Source organism: Heterodontus francisci, chromosome 6 (assembly GCF_036365525.1).
Source record: "Heterodontus francisci isolate sHetFra1 chromosome 6, sHetFra1.hap1, whole genome shotgun sequence".
Taxonomy (NCBI): Eukaryota; Metazoa; Chordata; class Chondrichthyes; order Heterodontiformes; family Heterodontidae; genus Heterodontus; species Heterodontus francisci.
Window position 1 is genome coordinate 122384606 of NC_090376.1, and position 22059 is coordinate 122406664.

Sequence of the window (22059 nt, forward strand, 5' to 3'; positions counted from 1 at the left end):
TCTGCTCCGCCATTCAACTAGATCATGGCTGATCTATCTCAACGCCATTTTCCTGCACTATCCCCCATATCCCTTTAATATCCAGAAACCTATTGATCTCTGTCTTGAACATACTCAATGACTGAGCCTCCACAGCCCTCTGGGATAGAGAATTCCAAAGATTCACCACCCTGAGTGAAGAAATTCCTCCTCATCTCAGTCTTAAGTGTCCTGCCCCTTATTCTGAGGGACTGTGTCCCCTGGTTCCAGATGCCCCCCCCAGCCAGGGGAAACATCCTTCCTGCATCAACCCTATCGAGTCCTGTTAGAATTTTGTATGTTTCAAAGAGATCACACCTCATTCTTCTAAACTCTAGAGAATACAGGCACAGTCTCCTCAATCTCTGCTCATAGGGCAAGCCAGCTTTCCCAGAATCAGTCTTTGTTGCATTAGTCCAGGCCTCTGGATTACTAATGCAGTAACATAACCACTGTGCAGTTCTCACTAATATTTTGTCTCTTGACGCCCATTTGCTTGAACTTGGTGCTTGGTGTTGCTTCTTTTTGTCCAGTTTGCTTGTTGGTTTTAAGTAGCACTGATTTTCACATTGGCAGCAGCTGTATTGTCATAAAGCAGTTCCTAACCATTATAAAGCCAGCTAGCTACCAAGTAATGTTGGGAGAAAGGGTAAGGTAGTGACTGAATACCTGTTGTCCCTAGAGCAGGAAGAGCAGATTTGAAGAAGGATTTAGATAGAGTAAATAAAGAGCAATGGTTTCCAATGAAGCAGTAGCAACATGAGGAAACACTTCAACTTAATGAGTGGTTAGGATTTGGAATACACAGCCTGATAGGGTGGTAGATACAGATTCAGTTGTAGCTTTCAAAGGGATTCGGATAAATACTTGAAGGAGAATAAAATTTGTTAGAGCTGGCGGAGACATGATGGGCTGAATGGCCTCTTTGTGTGCAGCACTATACTGTGATTCGATACAAGTGTTGGGCATTAAGGACTCTTCCGAAGGGGCAGAGAGAGTTTTCTGTAGAACATTCCAGAATTTGGGGCTAAGACTGTGGCCAAAGGCCACATGTTCAGATGTGGTGCTCTGCACAGCTGAATAGCTTGTTGAGACTGACCCCCTTAAGGAAAGGATTGAAGCAATTTGAAAGATGGGGAATTTGCAGTGCACATAGCACTTGAGCGTAGACTCGCCATCATGTTGCAATCTGATTTTATTAAACTGTTGGTAGCTGCTCCTTCAATTAATAATTTTGAATCTGAGAGCGATAGACTTTTGCTAGCCAAGGGTACAAAGAGATATGGAGCCAAGGCAGGTGGACGGAGTTGACCTACAAATCAGCCATGATCACACTGAATGGCAGAACAATCTCGAGGGGTTGAATGGCCTTCTCCTGTTCCTGTGTTCCCTGGAATATTAAGCAACCGGAGGTTTCAGTTCAATCCAAGCAAATGTTTTTTGAGTTGTGAAAAAATAACATTTTTGCTTCTTCAGTCAGGGTTCAAAATCCATTTTGTGTTTTAAAAAAAAAATCTAGATTTCAGAGTCCCACCAATGATAGATAAAGGAGAGTGAAAATATCTTTGGCTTGTTCCTGGGTGGCTTTTCAACCTGATATGTACGGCTAGTTGCATTGCACCAATGAACTGACCAGTGCTTCTGTATATTTCTTCCTGCGCATTAGTTTTTCTGACCTGTGTAAGGTTCCCCTTGTTGTTAAGCAGGGAATGTGCTGCAGCATCTGTCAGATCTGTGTTCTCAACTGGTGGTTGGTGAATGATCACCAGTGGTTAGTCTTCAATGTTTACCTCATGGGTAAAGGATTTGAGTGGCAAGGGGACAGGGAAGAAACGATGACAATGTTGGAATGATTGTGCAGCTGTCAGGTTAGAAGAGTACTCCCTGTCACACCAACACCAGGCATGTTAATAACCTTTGGAAGAGGAGTTGATTGAGGGATGTTGGGGAAAGCAAATCAGTTTGTACAAAAATTTCAACCGGCCATTATTTATGTTCTTTATGTTTATTTGCAGAGGTGCTTCTCCCTGATGGACAGAGGATTTGTCTTCAAACAAATCAACAATTACATGAAGTGGTTCAGTCCAGGAAATCCAAAGGTTGATGTATTTTCTTAGCTCATTTTACAATAGTTCTTGAAACTTCTGCATTCTCAATGGGGATCTGGTGGTATTTATAATAGCATTCCTAATGTAATTGTAAAATGCTTGTATTATGGGTTATGTGTTCAGTATCTTGAATAGCTTACACTTTCTTAGCTGTGCGAATTGTGCAAAGTAACTTTTCCCTCAGTTCACTTTGTATAGAAAATTTTGTATAGTGCACTCCAACCCCATAAAGCACAGCATTGTCTGTGAAATGCTCAATGCGCAGTTTAAGAAAGCAACAAAACTCATTCCTGGTTCTCTGACTGAAATGTTTCATTTTAGACACTCTTTGAGCTGAAGTTTGAATTTCTGCGTGTTATATGCAACCATGAACATTACATTCCGCTAAACCTGCCCATGCCGTTTGGAAAAGGCAGAATTCAGAGATATCAAGGTAATTTTTTAAAAATACACGCTACTGTGTGAATTGCTGATTGTGGCAACACTGTAGAACTTCTACTTTTAATTTAATTTTTAATTTGACTTTTATTAGAAAATTCTCTTGCTAATGATTGCTTCATTCTTTTTGTGGTTTTTTTTTCTCCACTTTGTTCCTCTCTTTTGTTAATTAGCATTTCTTTCACCAACTGTGGAGTCATGTACTGCTCCTGTAGGTAGGTATATGGGATATTGTACTTGCTTATTAAAGAGACACTGGACTTAGCCAGGAAGCACATTACACTCATAGATCTCTCATCTAAATGGTTTGTTCTGTCAGTATCTTCCATAATTTTACTTCACCTGACATTGGGAAGGTAAATGTAAAATCGAAGTGCAATTTTAATTCTAAATTGCATTTGTAATGACCAATCTATTTATTATGTGAAAAATTAGTTTTACAGCTCAACAAATCTACATCCACATTGACGATGTTTATTGGTTGGGTCCCCATAAGGTTAGCAATTCCAAGTGAACATTCACCCAGTCACCCTTTGCTGCGTGTTTGCCTTCTCACAATAGTTCAAGTATTCAATTTTTTTAAGAAAGAAGTGTAGTTTAATCATTATTCTTAATGTACTTGGAAAAATAGGAACAAAAATGGGGTGGAGGAGCAAAGGGAGTATAATAAAGCCACAACAAAAGCAGATCAAGCACTCGGGTTTATTTCTAGAGAAATAGAATTAGAGTGTAGAGAACTTATGCTAAATTTACATTGACCCTTGGTTAGACCACATTTAGATTATTATGTACAGTTCTCGTCACCACATTATACAAAGGATTTGGAGGCAGTAGAGAGTGTGCAGAAAAGAATTACAAGGATGATTCCTGAACTGCGAGGTTATACCCATCAGGCGAGGATGAACAGGCTGGGGCTGTTTTCTGTCGAAAAGGGAAGGCTGAGGAGTGACCAACACAGGCCTTTAAAATTATGAAAGGTTTTGATAGAGTAAACACAGAGAGAGTGTTTCCACTTGTAGGGAAGAGAAAAACTAGGAGCCGTCAATGTAAGATAGTCACCAAGAAATCCAGTAGGGAATTCAGGAGAAGCCTCTTCCCCAGAGAGTGCTGAGAATGTGGAACTCACTACCACAGGGAGTGGTTGAGCTGAATAGTGTAGATACATTTAAGGGGAAGCTATACAAGCATACCGGAATAGAAGATTGTGCTGATAGTTAGATAAGGATGGGAGGAGGCTCGAGTGGAGCATAAATGCTGGCATAGACTGGTTGGACCGAATGGCCTGTTTCTATACTGTATATTCAATGTAATCCTATGTAAAACTGGTAACTGTATATTTTAAATCTGCCACTAGTAATTATTTTCCTAAACACAAGCTGATTGGGCGGGAACATTGTGGGAAGGCTAAACATTGTTGATTGAAAGGATATTTATGTAAGTTGGATTTGATAACTCGTGGGATTTGAAACGGAAAACTACACCCAATGTGGGGACAGGTGAAAGAAGTTTCCTGGCAGTTGGGTGAATGAACAGATCACTCATTGGATCTCATTGTTAGAAGTATAATTATTTGCATTTGTGTGTTTTATTTACCCTGTATGTGTGTGTGTAATCTTTTGAGTACTGTGAGCACTTTCAGCACAATTCTTTTTCCAATTTAAAGATGATTGTAAATTGGGAACTGGTTCAGTATTATTTCTCCAATTATTTGGGGGGCTCGTGAAAGAAACTTTCCTTAAGATCTGAGGTCCAAGTCTTGCGTTCTTTGTAGCTTGGCCTACCTGCTTTTAAAGGCCTTTGAAGTTGATGTTCCAGATGCTTGTGCTAGTCAAGGGAGTTTTCTGTTGCCTTGTCTTCAGTCATGTACTAACTCAGCCAGATCTTATAGGGAAGTTTTTTAAATGACTCCTCAACTCCAAATTAGGGATGACCCACCCTGGGTTGCCAACTCTGGCTGGCTTCATCATGTGATCTCAGCTATTCCACCATTGGTCATTAACATGTGCCTCTCATGGTGCCCCGCCTTCTCACACCAATTGAAAAGCCAACGAGACTCTTCATTAACCAGTTGTTGAATGAATCTTGACTGCCACTCAGTCTTGTAACTCCAATCATTCGACTTTATTTTCTTTTTGGTTATGCCCCTATGCTTTTCTCCCAGGCTGAGGGTTGCCAACTCTGGATGTATTCCTGGAGGTTTTATCACATGACCACCTCCCGCCCCCACATTCCCACCATTGGATGCCCAACCTGTCGATCGCCATAGTACACTGGTTTCCCAGCCAATTGGAGAGCCATCAATTCTCTTCATTATCCAATTGGATGATTCTTGACTGTCAAACAGTCTTTTCCTTCCCGATCTCCAACATTTTTATAACTAATGAACAAAGGTGTTGAAAAGGAATTATATTTTGTCTTGATTTCTATGATTTCTCTCCTGGGTTTGCTTGCAGTATTGTCCTGGAGATTAATCTTCACTCGCTGGAGATTCCAGGACAATCCTGGAGTGTTGGCAGCTCTTGACTACCTCAGACTTTGATCGGAGATCCACATATACCGGGTTCCTCGTCAGTGACCACATGCAAGGGCTGCACATCCAGCTCTTTCCTACAAGAGAAAACAACAGCCTTCCTACACTGGATGTCCTTTCCTTTCCCCCACTCTCTCAAAGTTAATGAGTTATTCTCTTACAGATTTTCTGAAGAAATCTCAATGATCTCTTTTAAATCAAATCAATTGTTGCACGCTCAATACATTGTTTTCAGTTTTGTTTGGGGTTATTTGGTCACCCATGTCCAATTATTAAGTGGGGTTGGAGGGTGGAGACATGCGGAGGGCGAATAGGATGAAAGCTGCTGATTGGAGAAGTAGCTGTTATATTTTTTCCCCATTCTGATGGTTCCTGAAGCAGCTCCCAGTTTAAGTGCAACAGATTCATGAAACAGGGTTTCATGATCAAAACTGAGGAAGCAAGATGAAACAGTCTCTCATGGCAGACAGTAACTAGGGTGAATCTTATAAAATGCCTGTGCCCTTCAATCCTGAACCAGAGTTCCCACTTAAAAAGAAACTATTGAGGAGTACAAAGTTTACACACCATTTTTGCAGAGGTCGAATGGCCTGGCTTTGAAATCTGCCTGGAACATTCAGCACTGAAAGGATTTATACACGATTGTAAGGTTGAATCATAATGAATGTTTGTGTGGGAATGGTATATGCAACAGTGCTGGGATGTGTTCATCCAGACCCTACTGTACCTGATGTGTTCATGGCCCGATTTTCCCGCTTGGCTGTTTTGCTGCTTAGACACGCTTTACATTTCCCTTTGTTATGCGACCTAGACATTCCTGCAGAGCTGGTGGTGGTCGTGTGCACTTCCCTTGCATCTGATTTGATCTGATTTTTCAGTGCTTATGACCACAGAGTGGCTTGATGTGTCTAAAATTGTATTGCATCTTTTTTTGAACAGTGCAAGTCTTTATTTTTGCATGTGTTTGAGTCGCCTGTGGTTTGGCATTGCAAAGTACAATGGCTTCTGTGCCAGTAGATTTAGTGTGTATGCTAGCTTCATCTCCGCAATTGAGTGGGAAGCTTGATCCTTTACAAGTGCTTTGGTATCTCTTGGACAGAGAAGAACATGAGACTTTCTTGTTACTGAACAAGGTCCTAGTTTTGATCTCTCTCTTCGAATTGTGAAGGAAAGTTCAAGACCTTTATAGATCTCTAGTCATGCACATTGTCCTTGATCTTTTTCACCAAATCCAATTTGCTCCTTGAGCACATTTATACAGTTCCCTGGAACTGGTTTTCTGTGGTGAACTCTTTTGCTTTGCCTATTGCTTCCTGATTTTAGCACATGTCCCCTTATACTTGAATAATGGCAATTTTTAATTCAGTTTTCTGTAAATACCTTCCCTGAGCTTGTCATTGTTATCTGTGTCCATGCAGATGATGATATGCCAGCTCTGATTGTCACTTATGCAGAAGTTACATTCTGATTTAAATTATATAGACAGGTTTCATGAGCAATTCCCTTGATTATAGAAGATTATGAGGTAGTATAAATGAAGTTCTTAACGTGACCAAAGGATTAAGAACTAGTATCCCTGCCCATATTGTGGGCACCACGTTGTGTTCTTTTGGTACCACTCAGAATGTGCTTCAACTCCTGTACTTCACAGGGCTCATCTCTGGGTCCCCCCTCCTTCTGTCCTCTACTTCATTGCTCATTCAGCCACCTTGCAGCTGACACCATCCATATTCGGATGAGACTTTAAACCGAGGCCCCATCTGCCCCGTTAGCTGGACATAAAATACTCCACAGCCACTATTTGAAGAAGCACTGGGGAGTTCTCCCTGGCATTCTGGCCAATATTTACCCCTGAACCAGCATCACTAAACTAGATTATCTGGGTCTTTGTCACTTTGCTGTTTGTGGGAGCTTGCTGTGCGCAAATTGGCTGCCACGTTTCCTGCATTAGAATAGTGACTACACTTCAAAAGTATTTGATTGGCTGTAAAGCACTTTGGGATATTCCTGAGGTTGTGAAAGGCGTTATAGAAATGAAAGTTCTTTTTTAAATTTCTTTTTTTAGAAAAAGGCCACAACACTTCTTTTGAACTGTCCCACCGATCCTTTATTCACTCCTCCCCCTCGCCCCCTCCTCCTAATGTTCAATGAGGCATCTTCCCACATGTGGGAGGTATCCTGGAAATGCAGCAAGTTCCTGAAACCCTACCTTCCAGTACAGTTCACCTAGTGTCCACAGTCCAATACTTTTTGTGTATAATCAGGCCCTTTTGCTGTGATTACAGAGCATGTACAGCAGAGAAACAGGCCATTTGGCCCAACCAGTCCATGCTGGCATTTATGCTCCACTCGAGTCTCCTCCCGTTCTTTCTCATCTAATTCTATCAGCATTACCCTCCATTCCCTTCTCTTTCATGTGCTTATCCGGTTTTCCTTTAAATGTATTGATACTGTTCACCTCAACACTCCGTATGGTAGTGAGTTCCACATTCTCACCACTCTCTGGGTAAAGAAGTTTCTCCTGAATTCCCTATTGGATTTATTAGTGAGTATCTCATATTGATGACCGATAGATTTGCTCTTCCCCACAAGTGGAAACACACTCTGTGTCTACTCCTATCAGAAGCTTTCATAATTTTAAAGACCTCTCGCAGTTCTGATATCATCCTTGTAAAACTTTTCTGTACCCTCTCCAGTGCTTCCAAACCCTTATTATAATATGTCGACCAGAACTATGCAGAGTACTTTCCAGTTGTGTCCTTTTAGAAAGAAACCCTTGTGTTTGTTGTGCTTTTTTATGGCCTTATTAACCTATTAGCTGTTTTGTGCAGGAATGTTTTATTAATGCAATTATTGGCTTCGAGTTTGAGTAATGTATTTTTTTTAAACCTTAAATTGCCTTAGACTTCCTTACCTCTAAATACATTCCCCTATTATCTTCAAGACATAACATTGGAACTATTTCAGTTGTTACTTTTCTAATATTCTACGAGGCAGGTTGTTCGATTCAAACAAGATTAAAATTCTTCTTATCCTGATATTGGGGCAAACAATATCTTGCACTTAATTTAACAGTCCTCTATTATTGCCCATTCAGCTGCTTGCCCTATTTCGACCTGCAGCTCCGGTTATTAAAGCGCATGGTACAGTATTTTTGGCAGGTACTAGTTGTTCATTGAGAGATGCAAGATTTCTTTAAAAGGCCTGGATGAAAGAACCTTTTTATTTTCGACAAGTGTGTTGGGAGATGTGGGTTTGTAACAACTGGATTAGTGGAACTGGTTCCTTGTATGACTCCAGATTGATGGATCTCAGCTGTGAATAGCCTTTAGTCACATGACAGCGATGGGAATGTTTGTGAAGCTGTTGGTGAGAGTGTGGGCAGAGGAGAATAAAAACACCTTATCAAAAATGCGTTTTTGGAGATGACATTGCAGAATAGGATTTCTCTTCCAATCTTCAGCAGATTTGCATTTCTGTTTTTCTCCCCTTCGAATACTGGAGTTTGATTAACTCTTTATGGTGCAGAGACACTAAAGAAGATGGGACCAAGAGTTTCCCAGTTGCTCCCCTCTGTCTCATGCTACCGAGCTATTTGGCTAACAGCAGGGAGAAGGCATAGCCAGTTAAAGTGGCTGCCCGGCACATCCTGCCCTGCTTACCTCAATCCCTGCTACAATTGCAATTAATTTCAGGTGTCTTATTGTCTCCTTTCTGTATTATTACATTTTTTAAAAAAGATTTGTCTGTGCCAGTTTGCTGCATCACGCAAACTGCATTTTGATAAAATCCTACAGCACAGAAGGCCATTCGGCCCATCATGCCTGTAGCAGCTCCTAAAAAGAGTTTCCACTTAGTCCCACTGCCTCTGCTCTTTCCTCATAGCCATGAAAATTCTTCGCCTGCAAGTATTTCTCCAATTCCCTTTTGAAAGTTACTATTGAATCTGCTTCCACCGTCCCTTCAGGCAGCGCATTCCAGATCATAACAACTCACTGAGTAAAAATAAAAACATCTCGCCCTCGGGTTTCTGACACTTCTGCGATTGGAAATACTTTCTCCTCATTTACTCCATCAAAACCTTTCTTGTGTGTTGTACCTGTATCACCAGGCCCAATTTTCACATCTTCCTGTAATTGTTTTTTTTTTACACAGTGAGTTGTTGTGATCTGGAACGCTTCTTGAAAGGGCGGTGGAAGCAGATTCAATAATAACTTTCAAAAGGGAACTGGATAAATACTTGAAGGGAGAAATTTGCGGGGCTATGGGGGATAAAGCAGGGAGAGTGGGACTAATTGGATAGTTCTTTCAAAGAGCCAGCACAGGCATGATGGGCTGAATAGCCTCCTCTACCTTCAGATTCCATAACCATAGCAATAGAGCCTTGGATTTACATCTAGGAGGTCTAATTCAGTTTGCGTTCTTGCTTGTCCTTCCAGATAAGGAAGTGCCTACCAGCTTTGATTGGTTTGTGGTTTGACTGTGGCTTGGGGAGGGGAGGGTGATTGCAGGGGATGGAGAGTTGGAAAGCTGCTTTGGGGAAGTGCTGACTCGCTGAGGTGTATTCCAGATGAGTAAACACGGAGTCAACTCTTTGTCGAATCAAACTGACCTAATAACAATACTACCATGAAGAAGAGAAACAATCACTGTAACAGTACAGCCCAGTATCTTGTGACTCAGCCTCCTGATGTCTGAAGAAATACTCTAAGGGTTTAATTGCAGCTGTTTAGTGGCAGAACAGTTTCAGTTTCCCGTAAGTATATCACTATAATATGCAGTGTGTTTAAGCTTCCAATTTTCATGAATCTCTCTTTTTGTAGTGGTTAAATTTTGAAGACGTATGTTTTTAAAATCATCGGCTGTCTTTACTGTTTTAAATCTTCAGACTTGCAGCTTGACTTCACTCTGACGGATGACTTCTGCAAGAACCATTTCTTGGTAGGGCTGCTGCTCCGGGAGGTTGGCAGTGCTCTGCAAGAATACAGAGATGTGCGTCAGATTGCCATCAGTGTGCTGAAGAGCTTGATGATTAAACACACCTTCGATGATAGATACACAGCTAAGGTATGAAGAGTTCCACCAAAATTCTCAGGGCAGGTGGAGTAGAAAAGATGCCTGTAACTCTTTTAGGAAAATGTGTTGTTGTGCAAATTGTTTACATCTCCGTTGTGATAGATTTAAAAATGAAATATTGTGCCACACGCACTCGAAGCTCAAGAAGCAGACAGCGTGACTGTCTATCCATCCACCACCTTAAACATTCACTCCCTCCACCACTGACACACAGTGGCAGCAGTGTGTACCATCTACAAGATGCACTGCAGCAACTCACCAAGGCTACTCAGGCAGCACCTTCCAAACCCGCGACCTCTACCACATGGAAGGACAAGGACAGCAGGTGCATGGGAACACCACCACCTGCAAGTTCCCCTCCACGCCACACAACATCCTGACTTGGAACTATATCGCTGTTCCTTCACTGTCGCTGGGTCAAAATCCTGGAGCTCCCTTCCGAACAGCACAGTGGGTGTACCTGCCCCACATGGACTGCAGCGGTTCAAGAAGGCAGCTCACCACCACCTTCTCAAGGGCAATTAGGGATGGGTAATAAATACTGGCCTTGCCAGCGACACCCACATCCCATGAGCAAAAAAAAACTTAAGTTGCTGAATTAGAAATGTAGATAGAAAAATGTTTTCAAAACTTAAAATGTTCAGTCTGAAGAATCTCTGATCTGAGTGAGGATTCTCCTGCATCAGTATTATCTGCAGTGGTGGCTCATTTTTAAAATAGATTTTGAGATACTGTTGTGCGTTTACAGTGTCACATGATACGAATGATTCTGGGGAACGAGGGGGAAATAATGAAAGCAGTCAGTCACACAAGCTGTCATTAGTGGCTTTGCCTGTGGTGCTTTCAGTGCCGTGAACAGGTCTGAAACCTGAACTGAGGGACTCGGAGAATGGGGAGAGGTGAACTTGAGCACGTTGAAACTTTTGAAGAAAAGGAAAGAATGAAATAACTTGCATCTATATAGCGCCTTTCACAACCTCAGGACATCCCAAAGCGTTTTATAGCCACAAACATCAATGTGATAATGACCAGGTAATCTATTTTAGTAATGTTGATCGAGGGATACTGGTAAATATTGGCCCCGGAGACCAGGGAGAACTCCCCTGCTGTTCTTCAAAATAACCTCATGGGATCTTTTACGTCCACCTCAGAGGACAGACAGGGCCTCGGTTTAACCTCTCATCCAAAAGCACCTCTGACAGTGCAGCACTCCCTCAGTACTGCACTGGGAGCGTCAGCCTAGATTTTGTGCACAGGTCTCTGGAGTGGGACTTGAACACCCAACCTTTAGACCCAGAGGGGACAGTGCTACCCACTGAGCCACGGCTGTTGGGAGGTTAGAGGAAGAGGAGTCATTGGAGATAGTAGATGGTTTGATGGGTTTTTTGAGGAGTGAGATGATGATTATGGTGGCTTTCAGAGGGGTCTGTTGTCAGTTAACGCAGAGGCCAATGAAGCATAACTGAGCGTGCAGGGATTTAAGGGAGTGTGTAGATGGGTCACTTGGAAGGGATGCGTTTAGAGAGGGCAAGATGCAGAAGAGGGGTGGATGTGAAATATGAACTGGAGGCAGTGTCTTTGGTTATCCTGAGGCAAGAGTGCACCAACTTATCAAAGCCGACAGAGGCTTACAGGATCTGTGTTCTACACATCGACCCAGATGGCATAAAATGTTGAATTAAATTCGCACTAGATATACAGTTTATGCTAAACCTTCATAAATCGCTCGCTTGGCCTCAGCTGTATTATTGTGTTCAATTCTGGGCGCCGCACTGTAAGAAGGACGTCAAGACCTTGAACAGAATGTAGCGGAGAGTTACTAGAATGGTACCAGCGATGAGGGATTTCAGTTAATGTGGAGAGACTGGAGAAGCTAGGATTGTTCTCCTTGGAAGCAGAGAAGGTTAAGGGGAAATTTAATCGAGGTGTTGAAAATCATGAAGGGTTTTGGTCGAGTAAATAGGAGAAACTGTTTCCACTGGCAGGAGGGTCAGTAACCAGGCAAGACAGATTTAAGGTAATTGACAAAAGAACCAGAGAGGGAGATGAGAATTTTTTTTACACGGCGGGTTGGTGTGATCCGGAATGCGCTGCCTGAAGGGCGGTGGAAGCAGATTCAATAGTAACTTTCGAAAGGGAATTGGATAAATACGTGAAGGGGAAAAGTTTACAAGGCTATGGGGTAAAGAGCAGGGTGCGGGTGGGATTAATTAGACAGCTCCTTCAAAGAGCTGGCACAGACACAATGGGCCGAATGACTTCATTCTGTGCTTTATCATTCTATGAATCCAGTGCTATTCTGAGCCTTCCTTCTGCAACTACATGGAATCAGGAAGGATTGTTTATTGTTTGTCAGAATCTCATTTATAAAAACAGTTTGTACTCAATTTTAAGCTGGGAATATATCACTTGCTCACCATTTTATTTCACATTTCCAGATTTGGTATAATTAAGTTTGCCGGTGTATTTTCATAGCTCAGTATCGTCACCTGGTGGAAGCACATAATATTGCACTGGTTTCAAATGGAATGGTCACAAGTCAACTTTAACTTCAGAATTGGTGGAAAGTACAATCCAAGGGGTTTTGTAACCTATCAATCCCTCTCTACTTTGTACTCAAAGTTTCCCCAGATACTTGTGAAAAACTGAAGCCAGTTTGACACAGGTGCACGGGGAATCTGCCCTGGTACTTTTTTATGGTGAATTTCTTTAGAAGTGGCACCAAAAATTGCATTAGCAAATGCAGCAGCTGTTCTTGCAACAAGACCCTGACCGCAACATTGAGCTGAATGATCGTTTAATTGTTCTGTTGTGGTGCTGGGGTGAAGGAGGAATGTTGGCCTGGTCCATTAGAGAACGCCTGATAAATCTTCATATGGTGTTTGGGGGGTCTTTTACATTCATTGGGAATGGGCAACTGGTTTATCAGTTCAACATCTGATTTTTTTTTCAAAAGCACTTAGTGGGGTATGGTAACATCGTGGTTATGTTACTGAGCTGTTAATCCAGAGACCTGGACTAATAATTTGGAAACATGAGTTCAGATCCCACCCATGGCAACTGGGGAATTTAAATTCAGTTAACTAAACAAATCTGCAATAAAAAGCTAATCTCAATAATGGTGACCATGAAGCTACCAGATTGTCATAAAAACCGAACTGATTCACGAATGTCCTTTAGGGAAGGAAATCTGCTGTCCTTACCCGGTCTGGCCTACATGTGACTCCAGACCCACAGCAATGTGGTTGACTCTTAACTGTCCTCTGAAATGGCCCAGCAAGCCACTCAGTTTTATCCAAGAAGGCAGCTCACCACCACCTTCTCGAGGGCACTTAGGGATGGGCAATAAATGCCATCCATATTGAGGCCTGCCCATGTTCTGTGAATGAATTCAAAAAAGATCAACACAACACTCCTTCGAGTGGTGTATCAGAACTGGGCCACCTGTGGATCAATTCTTAATCGCAGAGCAGAATTATACAGCACAGAAGGAGGCCATTCGGCCCATCGTGCCTGTGCCAGCTCTTTGAAAGAGTTATCCAATTAGTCCCACTCCCCCTGCTCTTTTCCCCACAGCCCAGCAAATTTCCCCTCCTTCAAGTATTTATCCAATTCCCTTTTGAAAGTTACTATAGAATCTGCTTCCACCGCCCTTTCAGGCAGCGCATTCCAGATCATAAGAAGTGGGTGGGGCAAAACTGCAACAAATGAAGTTATTACGATTTGAAGCGTGTTCCTTATGAAAATATGTATTTTTTGTGAAGAAGTACACTTTTGAATAGGCACAAAAGTCCTTCAGTCTGCTCACAATCCTGTGGCTGTCTTGTTGTAATGGGATTTCTGACTCCAAAACGTAAGCAGACCTTGATCCCTGAGGTTATACCGCAAACAAGGTTGGAATGGTTTTGATTTCCTGAGCCGTGGCTCAGTCAGTAACACTCTCGCCTCTGAGTCAGAAAGTTCTGGATTCAAGTCTCACTTCAGGACGTGAGCACAAAAATCAAGACTGCAGTAGTGAGGTGGTGCTGCACTGTCAGAGGTGCTGTCTTTCGCATAAGACATTAAACCGAGGCCAAGTCTGCCCTCTCAGGTGGACATAAAGGGTCCCATGGCCACTATTTTGAAGAAGAGCAGGGGAGTTCTCCCCGGTGCCCTGATTTATCCTACAATCAGCATCTCTAAAATGGATGATCTGGTCATTATCACATTGCTGTTTGTGGGAGCTTGCTGTGCGCAAATTGGCTGCCATGTTTCCTACATTACGACAGCGACTACACTTCACAAGTGCTCCATGCACTGCACAAAGTGCTTTGGGATGTCCTGAGATCGTGAAAGGTGCTATAGAAATGCAATTCTTTTAAATGCTACATTATTGCTGTTAACAGGAGTGCAGTGCACCAGTGCGAATGCAGTAATTCATGGCTTCCAGCATAGATTTCTCATCATGAAATTGGTTCTCTCCTTGCAGAGCCAGCAGGCCAGAATCGCCACTCTGTATCTGCCTCTGTTTGGCCTTCTGCTGGAAAATGTGCAGCGCATCAACATGAAGGACTGCTCCCCATTCCCCATGACCCAATCCAGTATCGTGAGTACCATTGTCCACCAGTTGCTGTTGGAACCAGTCGATGATTTTCATTCAGCGTTGTTCCTCGTCCTTCACTTTGTGCTTCATCTAGCTTTGGATATTCAGCGTTGCAGTTGACGCACTCATTGATGCAGCAGTTGTTCAGTTGCATTTCTTACAGGTTGAACATTTTCAAAGGGTTGAATTAAGTGAGTGGGCAAAACTGTGGCAGATGCAGTTCAGCGTGGGGAATTGTGGGGTCATCCACTTTGGACTGAAGAAAGATAAATGAGTATTTTCACAGTGCTGAGAAGCTAGGAACTGTGGAGGAGCAGAAAGTGTTTTAGGCTTCGAAATGCACAAATTACACAAAGTCAGTGGACAGGCACAAAAAATAATTAGAAAGGAATTTTGGCTTTTATGTCACGGGTGCTGGCATACAAAGAGGTGGAAGTAATGTTGGTCGTAAAAAGCTCTGGTCAGACCCCGTCTGGAGTAACTGTTCAGCTCTGGGCACTGCACCTCAGGAAAGAGATATTGGCCTTGGAGAGGGTGCAGTGCAGATACACCAGACTGATACTGGGACTAAAAGGGTTAAATTAAGAGGGCAGGTTGCACAGACTAGGCTTGTATTCCCACATGTGTAGACGATTAAGGGGTGATTTAAGAACATAACCTAAGAATAGGAGCAGGAGTAGGCCATTTGGCCCCTCAAGTCTGTTCTGCCATTCAGTAAGGTCATGGCCGATCGAATGCACCATCTCCTTTTTCTCACACTATCCCCATATCCCTTAATTCCTTTGGTGCCATAATTGAGGTGCTTAAGATGATGAAAGGAGGTGATAGGGTAGATAGAGAGAAGCTATTTCCTCTGGTGGGGGAGTCCACGGCAAGAATGTAAGAGCCAGGCCATTCATGGGCGATGTCAGGAAGAACTTCTTTACACAAAGGCTAGTAGGAATCTGGAACCCTCTCCCACAAAAAGCTGTTGGGACTGGAGGTCAATAGAAAATTTCAAAACTGAGAATGTTAGAATTTTGTTGGGTAAAGGGGATTACAGGTTACAGAAGGAGGGCGGTAGATGGAGTTAACATACAGATCAGCCATGACCTAACTGAATGCTTGATGAGCTGAATGGCCTCTTTCTGTTCCTATTGGACTAGTAAGATTTAGTATCCATGTAACACCAGTTGTGGACTTGTTTATTCTGAAAAGTGAGTGGTTTGAACCTTCAACCTGAAGCAGAACGGCCATACTGTCTTCAGGTTATGTGTTCACTCTCTCCCTCTAGACCATATCCATATGATTTATACTGACGGGCAAATATTAAAATAGGCCATTCAAATCCATCCTAGTGTGTTGGCTCCACCCTGTGGAAATATTCTTGTTGGCGGGATGTGTAGCTTTACAGTGACTCTCAAAACCTTTCGATGAAGGTTCATTTTGAAATGATTTCGTATTTACGAACCCCCATCTAAATTCGAATGCTCAATGCAGAAGTGTTGCATGTAAAGAGTGTCTCAATAATACTTTTACGAAAACACATATTTACTTATAGTTATCAGTCAGATGGGTGTGTTTGCTTCTCAATGCAGAGTTGACCTGTCCTTGGTGTGATATTTGACAATAACGCTCGTAAATCACTCTCTACTTCCAGACAGTACCTGTACTATCATAGTTCATGAAGCCTCTGAATATGCAGACTCCTGGCTAAGGGCCTGCCTTGGAAAGCTAGCTTCCATTTCCTTTCCAGATGACCACTGGCAGTTTGTTTTCTTTCACTGTGAAGTCCCCAGCTACAAGACGTCATTTTAAACTCGCAACCTGAAGTCTAACTCCAGACTAATCCAAAGACCCTGACCGGCTTCCTTAGACGCTCTATATTTTGGAGCAGATATTTTACGACCATCTCAACTGCCACAGCCAAATCTTTTTATCTATTTACAGTGGGCTTGTGGCCACGGGAGAGGTTTTATAGAAAAAAGCTTTCACAAAATAAATCCCCAGCTTTTCATTGGTTCAGTGACTAGACCCACAGACCCCAGGTTGAGAACCACTGCTTTATAATACCTAAAGTTTAATAAAGGGACTTCTTAAAAAAAAAAAAATACCAAGTGCAAAGTGAAGCAATATGTTACTACTGTCTTAAAAGAACCATTCTAGGCAGCTCATCTTTTCAATATTCTGTGAGAAGTTCTCAGTCCCTTGTGTAAATTTATTTCTCCCAAGAATTTACCCAATTTTTTTATATTTTAAGTACATCCAACATCAGTGGGAAATTACTTAAAAACATCTTATTACATTAAAAAGTTGGCTTTTGTTCAGAATCTAAAGAACCTGGAAGGTTGAATTTTGTTTGATTGCTCATGTGAAGAGTCTGATGGGGGTGTTTTACTAAGTTAAATGCAGATTGTTGCTGATTAATTGAATCTGCAGTAACATGCATACTATAATGAATACAGTGACCAAACAACTCTTCAGGTCTTCAAGCCATCACATTGCTTTTTGTGGGATCCTGCTGTGTGCAGATTGGTTGCTGCAATTCCTACATTACAACAGTGTCTATACTTAAGAAATGCTTTTTAAGGACTGTAAAATCACATAAAAACAAAAGCTAACTGCTGCTGGAAATCTGAAATCAAAACGGAAAATGCTGAAAATACTGAGTGCGTTAGGCAGAATCTGTGAAGAGAGAAACAGAGTTAACGTTTCATGTCAATGACCCTTTGTCGGAATGGGAAGAACTGAGAGTTTTAACAGGTTTTAAATAAGTACAGAGGCAGGGTAAAGGGGAGTTTGGGGGTGGGGGCGTGTGGGGGTAGAGGATTGCACAAAGGGAAGATCGGAGATAGGGGGGAGGTCTTGAGTGATTAAGCAACAACTTGCATTTATATAGTGCCTTTAACATAGTAAGACATCGCAAGGTGCTTCACAGGAGTGCTATCAAACAAAAATTGACCCCAAGCCACATAAGGAGATATTAGGACAGGTGACCAAAAGCTCAGTCAAAGAGGTAGGTTTTAAGGGGGATATTGAGAGGTGCGGAGGTGATAAATAATTTTGTGTTTGGATCTAGAGTGGAAAGGAGGAGCTATCATTCAGCTTACAAACGGGAAATGCCGCGCTGACTCCGCAGAGACCAGGAAACACGCTGGACAACAGTATCCACAAGGATGTATTTGGTGTAATTTCCGGGACAGGTGAGGAACTGATGCGAGGACGTGCTCAAGCTTTCAGTTTTACCAAACTGTATTTGCTTGGTCTTGAAGTAAATCTGTACACATCAGGGCAATCCATGAAGCAGATCAATTTTCATCCTCTGCATGTGTACATTGTACGTTTCTTAATGTTGCCACTGCCAGTTCTGCAACTCAATGGGTAGCACTCTTGCCCATTTGGGTTTGAATCCCACTCCAGAGACTTGAGCACAAAATCCAGGCTAGCACTGCAGTGCAGTACTGAGGGAGTGCTGCACTGTTGGAGGTGCCTTTTGAATTAAGACTTTAAACAGTGGCCCCGTCTGGCCTCTTAGTTGGATATAAAAGATCCCACGGCCACTATTTCGAAGAAGAGCAGGAGAGTACGTCCCTCAACCCGCATTTTTAAAAACAATCCAAATTCTCTGGTCATTATCTGATTGCTGTTGGTGGGATCTTGCTGTGCACACATGCACTGCTGCATTTCCTACATGACAACAGTGACTACACTTCGAAAGTACCTCATTGGCTGTGAAGCACTTTGGAGCCCCTGAAGTCATAAAAGACGCCGTGCAATCTTTCCCTTTTCCCTCTCACCTTTTCCTTGTTTTTTCTTCTCTCTCCGTCTCTTTTGGGTGAGCTCGTGTTTACGGATGATGGAAGGTGGGAGGCTCAGCAGGGGAGTGTTGGAATAGTCGAGTCTGGAGGTGACGGGGATGAGTGAGGATTTCAGTAGCAGATGAATCGAGGCAGTGGTGGAGATGGGTGAGACGGAAATAGGCAGTGTTGGTGATGGAGTAAAGATGGGAGCAGACGTTCAGCTCAGGGGTCAAATAACCAATGAATGCCTTCAAAGAAAATGTGGAAAACGCCTTTTTTTTTAATGTGCCTACTCTTTTTCTCCCGGGATTGCTTTCAGCCATAACCTGGAGATTAGAGGGTTTTTTTTTACAAGGTGACTCCTGACAGCACAGCCCAGTGCCAACATCATCAGAGCGCTCCCAGCTTCGCACATGTGCAGAACAGACTCTTGCTGTCAGTATTGGTGCTGCAAATGCGCAGCATACGTCAGCACCCGGCTTGCCAGGTCTAATTTGCACATGCGCGCAAAAACGTCATTGTGTACTGCAACGTCTGCTCACCGCTCACTCCACGCCTCACCACGTCTCCCCCATCAGCCGGCTCGCTCCCTGCTACACCACCTCCCCCACCCACCCACCTGCAGCCTCTCGTTCCCCGCTTCACCCTCCCCCCACCTACCTGTGGGCCACTTGCTCCCAGCCTCACCGCTTCTTCCCATCTGCTCTGCCTTTGCTTCCCCACTCCCTCCCACTCTGATCCCTGCTCCGCACAGGGGAGAGAGTGTGTGACAAGATAGGCAGGGGAGGGAAACTGCGAGCAGGACAGAGCGGGGAACAGAGGCAGAGCAAAGGGGATGAGGCAGTGAAGCTGGGAGCGAGTGGTCCGTGGTGGGGGGGGAGGGGATGGTAGTTGCAAGGTGGGGAGCAAGTGACGGGCGAGCAGACAGACACGGGAGGCAGTGGCAAAGAGAAGTGCGATGGTAGGAGGGAGCGGGGTACTGTTAGGGGTGGGATGAAGGCGGTGATCGCAGGCATTTGTGTTTCATTTGTTTTTGTGATAAATTGAGCAATGTCATCTTTATTACTGGCAGCTGCCTGAGACGACACAGATGGTGACGTTCCAGTACATGAGGCTGCATTTGTGCATGTGCCAGTACTGCGCCACCTAGTGGTTGCATTGTCAGGAAACCCAGCCTTTTTTTTAATCATTCATTCATGGGATGTGGGCATCGCTGGAAAGGCCAGCGTTTATTGCCAATCCCTAATTGCCCTTGAGAAGGTGATGGTGAGCCACCTTCTTCAACCACTGCAGTCCATGGGGTGTAGGTACACCCACAATGCTGTTAGGAAGGGAGTTCCAGGATTTTGACCCAGTGACAGTGAAGGAATGGCGATATAGTTCCATGTCAGGATGGTGTGTCGCTTGTTGGAGAACCTGTAGGTGGTGGTGTTCCCATGCATCTGCTGCCCTTGTCCTTCCAGGTGATAGAGGTCTTTGGTTTGGAAGGTGCTGTTGAAGGAGCCTTGGTGAGATGCTGCAGTGCATCTTGTAGATGGTGCACACTGCTGCCACTGTGCGTCGGTGGCGGAAGGAGTGAATGTTTGTGTATGGGGTGCCAGTCAAGCGGGCTGCTTTGTCCTGGATGGTGTCGAGGTTCTTGAATGTTGTTGGAGCTGCACCCATCCAGGCAAGTGGAGAGTATTCCATCACGCTCCTGACTTGTGCCTTGCAGATGATGGACAGGCTTTGGGGAGACGGGAGGTGAGTTACTTGCTGCAGAATTCCCAGCCTCTGACCTCCTCTTGTAGCTGGCTGGTCCAGTTCAGTTTCTGGCAAACCTCATGCGTATCCTTTAACAGAACTTGATCTCTATTAAAACGAAAGGTGATTGTAGGATGCTGTAATTTTGTTGTGTTGTCAGGTATCCTGTTGAATTTTTTAAGGTATGTTACCCAGTAACTTAAAACTTTCCTCTTCAGGATAAGCTCTTATGCATGTTTATCTGTTAATAGCTTCTCCTCATGGATCATCCACCCCGACCATCAGTGCAGTGAGGCATGCAGACTCCAGAGGTTCTCTGATAAGCACTGATTCAGCCACTAGTCTACCAGAACGAAATGCTGAAAAGAGTAACTCCCTTGATAAGGTAGAATTTCACCTTAAAGAGTTGGTGCTTAAGAACAAATTAACTGTTAACTTGATACTTCAAGATTAAGTATATTACTGGTTGTATTTTGTGCACTGTCGGCCCAGAATTTGCTGGAATTAGTCATTAATTAGACTTTTTCCTCGCCCTTCAGCTCAGATAGTTTGCCACGTTGTAATTTCCTGGGAGTATGAGCTGATAACGGTGTGGTGAGGGAATGGGGCATCTGGGACCTCGGTGAGCGACAGGACCGCAGTCTATCTCCTTTATTACCTGCATTACAACAGTGATTACACTTCAAAAAGTACATCATTGGCTGTAAAGCACTTTGAGACGTTCGGTGATCATGAAAGGCACTATATAAATGCAAGTCTTTCTTTCTTTAACCGACAAGATTTAAGGATTGTGAAAGAAACAGAGGAATGACGGAGAAGGAAATGAGATGAATTAGGATCAAATCAGGGACAGAAAGCAAAATAAAGAGAGGAGAAGAAAGATTGGATTAAGAGGGAGAGAAAAAGAAATACGAAGGAAAATAATTTGTTTTACTTTTTAGATTTGACTTAGAACCATAGAATCATAGAAAAATTACGGCACTGAAGGAGGCCATTCAGCCCATCGTGTCCGTGCTGGCCTAAAAAACTAGCGGCCCAATCGAATCCCACCTTCCAGCACTTGGTCCATAGCCTTGCCGGTTATAGCACTTCAGGTACCTGTCCAGGTACCTTTTAAAAGAGTTGAGGGTTTCTGCCTCCACCACCATTCCTGGCAGTGAATTCCAGACACCCACCACTCTCTGGCTGAAAATGTTTTTCCTCATGTCCCCTCTAATCCTTCTACTAATCACCTTAAATCTGTTCCTCCTGGTAATTGACCTCTCCGCTAGGGGGAACAGGTCCTTCCCGTCTATCTAGGCCGCTCGTAATTTTGTACACCTCAATTAAGTCACCCCTCCGCCTCCTCTGTTCTAAGGAAAACAACCCTAGCCTATCCAAACTTTTCTCATAGCTGCAGCTTTCGAGCTCTGGCAACATTCTTGTAAATATCCTCTGTATTCTCTGCAGAGCAATTATGTCCTTCCTGTAATGTGGTGACCAGAACTCCACAATACTCCAGCTGTGGCCGAACCAGCATTTTATACAGTTCCAGCATCACATCCCTGCTTTTGAGTTCTATATCTCAGCCAATAAAGGAAAGCATTCCATACGCCTTCTTCACCACTCTATCTACCTGTCCTGCCACCTTCAGGGTCCTGTGGACATGCACTCCAAGGTCTCTCACTTCTTCTACCCCTCTCAATATCCTCCCGTTTATTGTGTATTCCCTCGCTTTATTTGCCCTCCCCAAATGCATTACCTGACAATTATCTGGATTGAATTCCATTTGCCACCTTTCCGCCC

At 43.4% G+C, this 22059-nt stretch overlaps 1 protein-coding gene across 10 annotated transcripts in view; it reads left to right on the top strand.

The window, feature by feature from the left end:
* Window positions 1-22059, top strand: part of LOC137371521 (dedicator of cytokinesis protein 9-like) — a 291071-nt gene that overhangs the window by 188149 nt on the left and 80863 nt on the right. For all 10 annotated transcript variants that reach the window (XR_010975239.1, XR_010975240.1, XR_010975241.1 and 7 more), the window contains exons 29-34: window positions 2034-2117; window positions 2448-2559; window positions 9983-10161; window positions 14639-14755; window positions 17811-17934; window positions 20526-20659. Coding sequence is in view for 7 of the 10 variants with exons in the window: in XM_068034244.1 (XP_067890345.1) it covers window positions 2034-2117; window positions 2448-2559; window positions 9983-10161; window positions 14639-14755; window positions 17811-17934; window positions 20526-20659 (750 nt within the window). In the remaining 3 variants the exon portion in view is untranslated. The remainder of the gene's footprint in view (window positions 1-2033; window positions 2118-2447; window positions 2560-9982; window positions 10162-14638; window positions 14756-17810; window positions 17935-20525; window positions 20660-22059) is intronic.